The sequence below is a fragment of the Phyllostomus discolor genome, chromosome 6 (assembly GCF_004126475.2).
Source record: "Phyllostomus discolor isolate MPI-MPIP mPhyDis1 chromosome 6, mPhyDis1.pri.v3, whole genome shotgun sequence".
Taxonomy (NCBI): domain Eukaryota; kingdom Metazoa; phylum Chordata; class Mammalia; order Chiroptera; family Phyllostomidae; genus Phyllostomus; species Phyllostomus discolor.
The window spans coordinates 3,950,458-3,963,014 of NC_040908.2; the positions used below are offsets into that span (position 1 = coordinate 3,950,458).

The following is a 12,557-nucleotide window of genomic DNA, read 5'->3' on the forward strand; positions in this document are numbered from 1 at the left end:
GTATTATTTTTTAAAATGCAGGTATAGTCACAAATATAAATATACCATGGTGTTGTAGGTGCTATGCTCTGAAAGACAATACGTTTCTAAATTAAATCAACTGTCAATTAAACAATCAACATTTTTCTATAACCATTTATTAAATATGAAACATCAAAATTATGTATTTCTAGGCCAATAGTTCTCTATAGCCTATATTTCTCGCGAAAGGATAAGATGTAATAACGTTTCTATATTGAAATTTTGTATTATATTTTACCACAATAAAAAAGTATTTTTATTTCTATTTGATATGTCTTGTCTGATTCTCTCCCTTCAGAAAAGCTTAGCAAATTAAATTTCCTTCTAAAATAAGAAAAAGAGTCCTAGTCTGATTCCTATGGAATATCTTCTCTAAAAGGAGATATATAATGTAATGACCCTTGACATTTCAGAAAAGCTTGCATCTCTCCATGTGCCAACCTTTTCCACACATACAAATCTGTATGCCAAAGAGATTTCAACCAGTATCTGTTTCTGGTTTCTCAGTCAGTACAAGAAACAACACCGACTGTTTCTCAACCTCTGACCTGAGGATTACCTGCATAAGAATCACTTGAGATGCTTGTTTAAGTGCAAATTCCTGGCCCCTACACATCATGTACATCATTAGATCTGACACTATTTCCATCAAGCATCCTAGCTGTGATTCTGGCTTCCATCAGATAATTCTGACTTTCTGGCTTCATCCAAGCCTCAGTGAGCCACAAAAATAAAGGAAGAAAAAAACAAAAAAAAAACACCCAAGTGTTCACCTTTCCTCAGATACATTTGGGACCCTATGGCCCCTCTGCCAGTCTTTGAATTACAATATTGCACCCCTCAGCTCAGTGGTTCCCACATTTTCCTGCACTTGAGAATCACCATGGGACTTAAAGAACTCCTGATCCCCAGGTCACACCACAGAGCAATTATGTTAGAATGTCTGGGGGTGAGAGCCAGTCTTTCACATTTCTGAAGGTCCCAGTTGAGACCTATGTATATATGAGGGTCTGGAAATCACTGCCTAAACTACAGGATTAGGAAGATACAGATTAGAAAAATCTTAATTTAAAAAAAGCCAGGCTGTAAACTATACTGGTATTAAGTTAAATTTTTCAACTCCTAAACACACACACAGTCTTCTGTTTATTTCAATCCAGTAGGGAAATTTTTAAAATGCATTCATTAAAATAAAGCTCCTTTGAGATTACCTTTTTTGAATGCAAGACAAAAAAAATTGTTTCCCACTGAATGCAATATAGGATCATAGCATACATCTAAAGCTCAGAGAAATGTTCATTATTACCTGGTTTATTACATTAATTTCAGTGATTCTATTTGGACAAAATATAATCATTAAGGAAACAAATTAAAAAATTCAAGGTTCCTCTTTTAGATATTTAAAAGCAACTCTGAATATTCAAACAAATGTTTCTAAATCTAGAATTACTGCAATATTATTATTGACACTAACTTTATATTTTGCATTATCTCTTTTCCCAGTTTCTGTCTTGGTATCTCATTTCCTTGAAAGAAAATTATCATTTGGCCCTGGCTGGCATAGCTCAGTGGACTGAGCTCGGGCTGCAAACCAAAGTGTCACAGGTTCGATTCCCAGCCAGGGTACATGCCTGGGTTGCAGGCCATAACCCCCAGCAACCGCACACTGATGTCTGTCTGTCTGTCTGTCTGTCTGTCTCCCTCCCTCCCTCCCCTCTCTAAAAATAAATAAATAAAATCTTTTAAAAAATACAAAATATTTTTAAAGAAAGAAAAAAAAAGAAAATTATCATTTTATGTGTTTTCCCCTGATCTATACTAATACCCATAGATTCTGATTGTATGATCTGTTAGCACCTGATGAAATCTAATGGTTCAAAAAGAAAAAATTTTTTAATCTTGACTCTTTCTACAAAGGCAAACTAGTCAACCATAACACAATACCATTTTTAACCATTCAACTTCAACTTGAACTTAATTCACTATGTAACACAATAAAAATATTCAAATGTATAAAAGTCCAAAGTGCCACAAAGCTAAATCCATAATAATGTTATTCCAAAGTGGTGAACAGTTTTCAAAGTCATACTAATATTTAGACATCTAATACTTGAAATATTTCCTCAAGGGTTTCAAATGTACAAAAATACATTTCACTAAATATTGCAGGCCTCAAAGTTCATGACAACTGTGCTTAGTGCTCTTTCCTTTTAGAAAAATAAATATCACTATAACCAAAAATGTTTTTAATTCTTCTTTAATATATGTAGGCATCTTAAATTGTAAAGAACTTCTCCTAAAATTTCCTTCACTGCATAAATGTCCCATATGTGATTACCTTTAATAAAAACTCAAAAAAATTTACAATAATCTAAAGCTAAAGGAGAAACTTCAATTGCAATAACCATGCCTTTGATAGCAATTCCCACTGCTGGGACTATACCTTAAGAATCCTGAAACACCAATTCAAAAAAACTTATGAACCCCCTTGGAAACAGCCTAAGTGCCCATCAGTAGATGAATGGATTTAAAAACTGTGGTATAGGCACACAATGGAATACTATGCAGAAGAAAGAGAAAGAAGGAAAGAAGGAAGGGAAGGAGGAAGGGAGGGACAGAGGGAGGGAGGATCCCTACCCTTTGTGACAGCAAGGAAGGAACTGGAGACTATTACGCTAAGTGAAATAAGCCGGTTGGTGAAAGACAAATACCATATGATCTCACTTGTAAGAGAAACCTAATCAACAAAATAAACTAACTAGCAAAACGGAACCAGAAACATGGAAACAGGGAACAGACTGACGGCTACCTGCCAGAGGAAAGGTGGGAGGGGACAATGGTAGAAAGAAGAGGCAGGGAACAGTCAAAGAACATGTATGAATGACCCACGGGCATGGACAACGATGTGGGGATGGACTGTGGGAGCAGGGGGATGGGCAGGACAGAGGAGGGCAAAGGGGGAAAAATTGGGACAACTGAAATAGAATAAAGAATTTTTAAAAAATAGCTGAAGAAAAATTTGTTAATGTTTTAAAAAAGAACCATGCTGAAATACAAGGCAAAACAGTAGGGTAGAATTGATACACAATGCACAAGACAGGTACTTCTACATTTGAAAAGAACACTGCTCCTTGGTTAAAGTCCAACACTTCGCACATAACTGAATTCCAAAAATCAGTATCTAATGCCAACTGTGAACAAGAGGAGGCAACAACTGTATCTGGAGGTTAAATTCAGATGGGTACTCAAAGTATAAGCCAAAAGCCAAGTGTAATATATAGTGTTTAAAACACCCTCTGGAAACCACCCTCATAGGAACCAAGTTAAAAAATTAATAATAACAATTGTTTCCTGATCTTTATGTAGAACAGGAAAGTATAGAGACAAATGTTGGATTAAGATGGACAGAAATAAGTTCAGAAGCCTATTCAACATGCTCAGAAAGGAAAGATGAGCACATAAATGAAGAAACACTCAAAGGACGTACATTTAAGTCGGAAGTACTTCAACTTGATCTGTAGCTTAGGAATACCCCAACTAGTAAAGACTGCCATTATCAGGGTCTACAGGGTAGACTCCACACAGTTCAACAAGGCTTATTCATCACCTGGAAGCAACAGGTATGATAGCAAGGTTGGGGGGCGGGGGGTAGGGGAAGGCTTAGTAATAACTAGGCCTTCAAAGTGGAGATTCTAGCTAGTAGGATAATTCTACCTACAAAGGTCTCCCATCTGTATTATTTATATATTCTATTGTTTTAAACATTGGCATTAGCCGGTGGTATACAAAATGAAACTCCCTTCACCAGATCATACGCATGGTAACTCAGTAAAAATCAAAAGAACAAGCAGAGTTAACAAGCACGTGAAACAGTGCTCAGCATCATTTGTCATTAGTAAAATACACTGCAATGACTACAGTCAGAAGGCAGCCAAGAGTGTTCCCTAAGGATGTGCAAAAACTGGAACCCTCATAAAACAGTGCAGCTACTTTGGAGAACAATTGTCAGTTTCTTAAAAGTTAAACATAAGCTCACCAAATGACCCAACAATCCCACTCCTTGAAATCTAGCAAGAGAAATAAAAACATATGTCCACACATATGGTGAATTCTAAACAAAATGTGGTATATCTATACAATGGAATATACTTCAGCAATTAAAAACAAAATATTGACACAGGCTACAGCATAGATGAACCTCAAAATATTGTGCAAGGTAAAAGCAGCCAGAGAAAACAACTGTATATTGTATGATTCTACTTATACAGAATTTCCAGAAAAGAAAAATGTATAGAGACAGAAAACAGATCATTGGTTGGCTGCGGCTGGAAGCAAGGACTGACTGCAAACATGCTCAAGAGAATTTGGGGGTGATTAATGAAAATGGATTGTGATGGTTGATAACTTTATAGCTATTAAAAATCAGTGTATTACCCACAATGGGTAAATTTTACAGTATGTATACTACACCTCAATAAAAAGAACTAGCAAAGCTAGTAAACAATGATACCTATGTTAAAAAACCCTGCTGACTGCTCTCAAATGCTAGACTTTTATTCCAGAGCTAATTGTAAGCACAAATAAGAGAGTGAAACATGCCTTGTCAATTGTACATCCTCAGGCTACATTTATTTTTCAACCAACAATTATCAAGGAATTACTGCAGGGAAGACATTGTGTATGGCTCTCCTTTGTTTGCTACTGAACACCACTAGGAAATGTAAAGGAAAGCTACCTTAACTCTAAATTCCCTTATATAACTGTTTTAAATAAGATGCAAAGAGAACAAGGAAAATGAAGAATTTCAGTTTATTAGAAAAAGAAACAGATTACTACAAACAGTAAATACAGGGGTGGACAAAGGAGGTTTATAGTTGTATTAACAATGCAATAATTAACAAATAATAATACAAGAAAAAACTGTTTCAAAAACTCACAATTGTAAACCTCCTTTTGCCCACCCTGTATTTTAAAGCTAAATAAATCAGTATGCTTGATAAGACCTGAAAATTTTTCAAAACAGTCATTCATAGTGACTTATAACAATTCTTGGTTTCTGATCAAAATCTCTCATGCCCTTTGATTTTGGTTTTACTCTTGTTAACAAATATTGCCTTATTATTCATAACAGCCAATACACTATTTTAAAGAATTCAACCCTGTGCCCTGGCTGATGTGGCTCAGTTGGTTGGTTTCATCCTACAAACCTAAAGATATTGGGTTGATTTCCAGTCCAGGGTACATACCTAGGTTTCGGGGTCAGTCCTTGCTTGGGGCATGTAGGAAAGGCAACCAGTCGATATTTCTCTTCCTCTCTTTCTCCCTGCCTTCCCCACTCTCTAAAATCAGTAAGCATGTCTCTCAGGTGCTGATTTTCAAAAAAAAAATTCACCCTGTGAACCCACCATTTCATCTGCCCTCACTCATTAAGTATGGTTTCAACACAGGCATTGCGACATCACCAAGGTATATAAGAAGGAACTGGATGTTTAACCAGAAGAAAAGTTAGAGGGGAGGGGGAACAGATGACACACGATAAACGATAAAGCTGTTCAGCCCTCCACATGAGATGTCTTGACTTCACCTAAAACACTGAATAAAATTAGCTTAAATCCTTTCCAAGACAAACTGTTTCAGCACAGTCCAGAAGATATCCAAATTACAATTAATTTTTCCTACCTGACCGCCAATTAATTCCACCACCCAAACCTATCCTCTCTGCACATACAAATGTTCACTTACCTCCCTTCCTATAGGTAGATAAGACATAAGTGTCAGGAACATAGATCAAAATGTTTACTTGGGAACTACTTTAATATCTCTTCAAGCAGGGGTATATTTCTACAAATAACTCCTTTTACTTAAAAAAGAACTGTTCATTCAACAAATATTTACAGGACACAACAATTGGAAGACAAAAAAGACCCATCTCCCAAAAGAGCCTGTACTTGGTCCATCAAATAAACTAAAAAACCAAGATGTATATAACTAGACAACACTTAGTAGGTGAAGCATTCCTCATCACAATCATCCAGATAATTAAGCTAAAGTCAACCTGCTCTGCTCTCTTTCTATCTAAATAAAGGATTGCTAGAGGAGGCTCTGCGATTCATTTCTATGGCCTAAAAAACAACCCCAATAATAATCCGTTAGAAATTAGTTCCAAGTCTATAATCTCTTTAAAATAACAAAGGTAATTAGGCATTGAATACCAAGTGACCAATTATAACAAAAAAAAAATTGTAAAGCACTTTAGATATCTGAACAAACAACCCATACGTTACCAAAATGAATCAATGAACTATATAATCATTCTTGGACATAGAAACATTCCGCAAAAGATTATCAACGCTGACCAAAAACAAACCTCAGTGTTTCCTCTGTCACACAAATACACACATGAAGGGAAATGCTAACCACTGTGACTCAAACGGCTTCCGAGAGGTAAGTGAGGATCACGTGGGACAACCAACTGCATAATTTAATCATACTTTACAGGGAGGGAAAAAATAAAGTACAGATGGGAGAATGACTCCAATCAAGAGTAAAACGAGAAGAGACAGTTTTAGTAGAGCCTGAATGCCACCATGATTTCACACCGGTTTAAAGATTAAGCTTCACATAAGCTAACCTACCAACAGAAAGTTGTTTTGTGTTTTTTCCCAGAAGCTATAATAAAATCGTTCTGAGTCATTCGCATTCTTTTCACCAGTAAACCTTCTCACTGACAGCTCACATATACTTTTAATATTAGCACAAAACAGGATTTTAAGTATAGTTATAGAGTATTGTTGCCATGGAGAAACTCAAGAGGTCCAGATGGAGACCAAACCCATAACCATTCCTGTCCCTCTCCCCCAAGCACCACTCCCCAGACAGGAGGTTTTATGACCAGAATACAGAGCCATAAACAGAAGCTCCCAACTAATGTTTTGGGAACTCTAATATTTAGTCAAATCTTCTGATAAAATTCTTGTACCCCTACCTCATACTTTCCCTCAGAATTCCAAATGGAATAAAAATAACATTAAAAATAAAACCATTCTAAGCCCTGGCCAGTAGGTCAGCTGGTTAGAGGCCAGTCCTGACAAGGGCCCAAGATCGCAGGTTTGATCCCGGTCAGGGCACAGACAAGAATCAACCAATAAATGCTTCAGCAAGTGGAGCAACAAATCGATGCTTCTCTCACACTCTGTCCTCCTCTATTAATAAATTTTTTAAATCAGTAAAACCATTATAGCACTAAATGAAAATTCAGGTATATGATACCACATTCTTGGTCATGGAGAATGTCCTAGACATGACATCTAAGCCAGGAATCACTCTTCAATGAGAAGACCAAGCAATTTGACTACATAAAAGTTTCTTTCATTAAGTTTAAAAAATGACAAAGCACATGTACCATGTAATTTTATGTTTTTTAAATACTTTTTTCAGACATATACATACTAAAATATGAACTCAAACAGTGATTATCTCTATGTGAGGAGACTATATACAGGGTGGGGCAAAAGTAGGTTTAAAGTTGTGAGTACAGGAAACACAGTTTATTCTTGTATTATTATTTATTAATTATTGTATTATTTTCCATACAAACAACTATAAACCTACTTGTGCCCCACCCTGTATTTAAACAACTAAAAACAGCAATGACAAAATCTGATGTCAACTGTCACGCCAGTAATGTGTCACCTCAACAAAAGTGCACAGTGTGTGGCTATATATACAGAGATTACTGGTCAACAAATGAATGGACTGAATTGTGTACTGAGCATGCACAATGTTTCATTTTTTAAAATAGCCTTTATTTTAACTTAGAAAACACTTTAATAAAACAGAATGTAAGGCTCTGGCCAGGGAGCTCAGTGGGTCAGAGAAGCATCCGGACACCCCAAGGTTGTGGGTTCTATCCCTGGTCAGGGCACATGCAAGAATCAAACCAGAAATAAAGTGGAACAACAAATCGGTGTTTATGTCTCTCCCTACAAATCAATAAATTAAAATTTAAAAAACGATAAAAGAGAATGTATACCACACGTGCAAATGGCTTAGGTTCAAGCTCAGCGTAATCCTAATGATTATGAGTAACATCAGTAAAGACCCGAGATGCAAGTCTGAAAAATTTCTATCTGGGACTGAATACGAACCTGATGAATACTGCACTATTTTTAACTGAACTTTCTGGCCTTGGGTCAAAGTTTTGCTAGCAAAATGCCACAGTGAAAATGCTGGGAGGGAAGCCCAGAGTCTAGCTCCGGCCTGGGAGAAGCTACGCCCTTCAGGTAGACCAATCCCACCCCCAGCGCAGATGTGCAGAGAGCCACGCTCACGTGGAAACACGCCACGCCACACGCGCGTGCAAATGGGACAGGGCACAGCACGCTAGAGCCTCCGCACACCGCGAGGTGCCTCTGCGGCCGCGGCCGGCCCCTGCCCTTTGGCCCGACGGCACTGAGTCACTCCGCGAACCATTCCAGAACCTCGAAGGTCGGCCGACTGCTTCCGAAGAAAAGGTGCTCGCTGCAAAGGGCGGAGACGCCGGTTTTCTCTGACGGTCACTAGGGTTTTCCCCGCGGGGAGAACTGAACATGAGTTCCGGGAGAGAATATTCAAAAAAAAAAAAAAAAAGAAAAAGAAAGAAATCCACGGATCGCCCTCCCGGGCTCCAGTCCTCCGGAGCTCCCTTAAGACCCAGAGCATCTCCTTCTGGTTCTCCTGCCCCCCACCCCGGGGGGCAAAACCCCACACCCCGGGTCCCGCGAGCGCATCTCCGCCGCACGCCGACCACGCCGTCCGGGAAACACGGCCGTCCGTCCAAACAGGAGCCACAAGCCGGCGAACGCTCCGCAGCGCCTTCCTACTTTGTAAAAAGCACCGTCCTTGCTCCGTCGAGAGCGAGGGGCAGACTCGACGTGGCCGCTGCCTGGCGTTTCGAGGGCCGTCGCGGGGACGGGGCCCGACGAAGAGGGCTCACTCCGCTCTAGGGCTCAGGCTGGGGCTTTCGCGCTGGCGCGACGGTCTCGGGAAACTCAAGGCAAGAAAGTCAAGTGCGCTACACGGCAACGGTGAGAGCTCCAAGACCTCAGACTCGGGGGACAGAGGGAGGGCAGCACCCGCGGCGGGTGGGCAGGCACTCCCATCGGGGGCAGCACCAGGTTGCCCCTCGCTGGGACCCGGGTCCCCTCGCAGCACGACACGCTCCCGCACTGGCTACTCGGGGGGTCTGAAGGCAGGCGAACCCTCCGCCCGGCCTCCCCCGGACCCGGAGGGCAGGCGGGAAGGAGGAAAGGGGTGGTTCCTCCCGGGGCTCCAAGGAACGCGCAGCCGGGTTTGACACCGGCTCCGGGGGGTCCTTGGCAGGAAGCAAAGGTGGCGCTCCACGCCGGGAACTCGGCCGCCGACCCGGGCCCGGCTGCCGGAAGCAGGGCGGCGTGGGGCCAGACCTCCCCCGCGGGTGGGGGGGCGCGGAGAGGCGGGCCGAGGGGGAGACGGGAGGTCGCAGCCCCCGCGGGGAGGGCTCCGGGCGCCGGCCACTTACCAGCAAGCTCTCCACGTTGATGGGCGAGCGGGGGTCTCGGATCAGCGCCTCCAGCTTCCTCTGGCGGCTCGCGCCCGCCGCGTCCCCCGGCTGCTCCTCGGGGGCGCCGGGCATTTTCCCCGTCGGCGGGGGCCGGCTCATGCCGCCGCCGCCGGGCCCGCACTCTGGCTCCCCGCGCGCCGGCCCGGACGCCTCGGGGCCTAGCGCCGCCCCCGAGCCGCCAGCCCCGGGCGGGGTTCCGCCCGGGCCCACGCCCGCCTCTAGCTCGGGCTTCGGGTCTCCGCGCCGGTCCCGGGCCCGGGGCTGTCCGAGGGGCCGGCCTCGCCCGGGAGGCCGGGAGCGGAGCGCGGCGTCCCCGCCCCTCAGTCAGATTCGCGCCGCCGCCGCCGCCGCCGCCGCCGGGTCCGCTCGTCCGCCGCGAGCTCGCTCCCTCAGGACTCCGAGAGCGGGAGCGGCGCCGCGGCCGCCGCCGGGCCCTGCCCGCCCTGCCCTCCGGGGCTCGGGTGGCTGACGCCCAGGCTCAGGCGACTACGGCCGCCGCCGGCCCGCTCCCATGGTCTCCGCCGGCCGCCCCAGTCCCACAAGCCCGCTGCCCTCGCACACTCCCGCGCCGCGCGCAGCCGCTACCCACAAGCCCCTCGGCCGCGGCCGCCGGCGCGCCCCCGCAGCCCCGCCCCGCCCCGCCCGGCGCGCGCCCCCGCACGCCCCGCCCCGCCCCGCCCGGAGCGCGCCCCCTGCGCGCCTCGCCCCCGCCTCTGGTCGCCCCTTTTCCTCCTTTTTTTTTTTCGTTTCCTCCAGTCTGCTGCGCGTTTCTACTTTCCGAGCCCTCCCTCCCTCCTGGCCCCCGCCTCCTCCCCGTTCGGAGTTCTCAGAGGGTGAACGGCCGTGTGTGCGGTCACTGCCGGACTCGGCCCGCCGCGCGCCCCGCGCCAGGGGCGGGGAGAGCGCGCCCGCGGCGGGGACCCGCCCGCGGCTCGGCTCCCGCCAGAGCGGACCTCGGCGGGCGACCCGGGGACTCCGAGGCGGACCCGACCACCCCTGCCGCCCGGTCCCGAGGCCGCTGTGTGGGGGCGCGAGTGGGGGCTGGTGGAGGGATGGATGGGTCCGCGCCCCCCACCGCCGCCCGGCCCGGGCTGAGTCAGCGCGCAGCTATGCGGGTCTTGCATCACCCGCGCCAAAATAATAGCGACCGCCAGTCGCTGCTCTCGCCTGCAGAGCTCTGAGCTTGCAGGGGGCCTGCCAGGGCCACGGAGATCTTCCTGGGAAGGCCGGGGGGGGGGGGGGGGCGCGGGTTGTGCAGTGGGAGTCGGAAACTGGACGTGGACTGGCGGTTGGAATCCTAGTCCTGGGGCAGGAGGGCCTGGCAGAGCTCCTTCCGGCCCCAGGGCACGAGTCCTGGAATTCCAAAAACCTTTCTGCGCCTGCCTAACAATCCTCTCCCAGCCTGGGCTGAAACCCTAATCACAAGACAAGAGAGCGATAGAAAAATGCTTTCCATCCGCAGGCCTTCGCGAGGTCCTTGACTTTTGGGGGGCGGCAGAAGGGCAGTTATGGGGGGCCGCTCCTCCACATTCCTGGCCCCTCGCCATTGGCCAGATCTACCCAGGGCGCAATCTGAAAAATATGTGCCAAGAGCTATAAAACTGTTCATTGAACCCCCTTGACCCAGTAAACCCATTTAAGGAAGTAACATTTCTAAGGAAATGATCCAAAGAGGGAAAGGAGGGGGGCGAACTTGTATAAAGATGTTTACAGCAGGACTATTCAGAATGTTCATAATGGCCCAAACCTGGAATGGACCCAATTGTCCAGCCATTGGGGAGGAATCCAAACAAGCTCTGTCACATTAACAGAAAGAATCCTGGCATATGTGCAAGATGCATGTCAAGCACATGAAAGTTTTGGCAAGCACACGAAAAGATGTATCGGAAATAAGGTTAAATGAAACAACAAATACGAAATAGCTTGTACGCACTATTTAAAACTATGTAAAGAGAACAGCTGTGAGAAGGAGAGAGACTACAGCTGTTTTTCAGTGGGATGTTTTTGCTGTAAAGATACTTAAGAGAACATTAAATTTTCGATAATTGAAAACTACTGTTGAATGGGCCACTCCAAAAAAAGCTACAATCTGATACCCATTAAGTAATGTCTTAAGAACCATTCTCACTGTCTTGTCAGAGATAAGCCCACATTTGGCAACTGAGTTCTAAAGCCCTGACCTTGTAATAGTAACATTTTAATCAGTAAATGTTCCAGGAGCCTCATTTTCGGTTTTGTGTTAAAGCCACCCTCCCTTGGACTTAGGCAGGAGGAGGCCCTGCAGGATCCAATAGAGCTTTTCCTTGTCAGATAATACCACTGACTTCTGGTCAAAAGTTAAGTGCTTCAGAATGTATGTGGAGTGACTCATTCATACCTCCACAGACCAAACCAAGAGGAGGGAATGAGCCTACACTCCTGCTGTATGGGGGGCAAAAGAATGAAATAATCCATGATTACAGATCCTTTTTTCCTAAGAAGAACATGATCTGCAAGGCAAAGGGAACACCATGTGGTTCTCAGGTTCCAAACTAATTTTTTCAGTGACTGGCTGTGTGTTATGGAACTTGGTGGCCTAACAGGAAGCCATAGTCACAAATACCAGACATGAAAATTCTATGTAAAAAAAAAAAGTAGTGATCCACAAGATACAGGTAATGGGCACCTTTCGCTATGGTCATTTACATAGGCTAGAAAAACTCATAGTGTAGAAGATCTTTATCCGAGGCCTCATCATTGTCTGCGTGGAGGAAAAGAAAACTATCTCTTGATACGAGTTAAACCTTTTTTATTTTATTTTATTTCCTTCTTGGTCAGTAAAACAATTCTTGTTTTACCAAAGTAATACACAATGCATTCTTGTAAAAGGTCGAACAGACCAGCAGTCTATAGAACACACCTTGAAAAACTACTCTCCCATATCTCCCCCCACCACATTCTCCCCACACACATTCTC

General features: G+C 44.9%; 1 protein-coding gene across 3 annotated transcripts in view; it reads right to left on the reverse strand.

The window, feature by feature from the left end:
• The window catches only part of ROCK2 (Rho associated coiled-coil containing protein kinase 2), a 111,607-nt gene extending 101,424 nt beyond the window's left edge, over positions 1-10,183 (reverse strand). For all 3 annotated transcript variants that reach the window (XM_036027665.1, XM_036027663.1, XM_036027664.1), the window contains exon 1: positions 9,560-10,183. In XM_036027665.1, coding sequence (XP_035883558.1) covers positions 9,560-9,700 — 141 coding nt within the window. In that variant the 5' untranslated portion in view covers positions 9,701-10,183. The remainder of the gene's footprint in view (positions 1-9,559) is intronic.
• Positions 10,184-12,557: the final 2,374 nt, after the last annotated feature.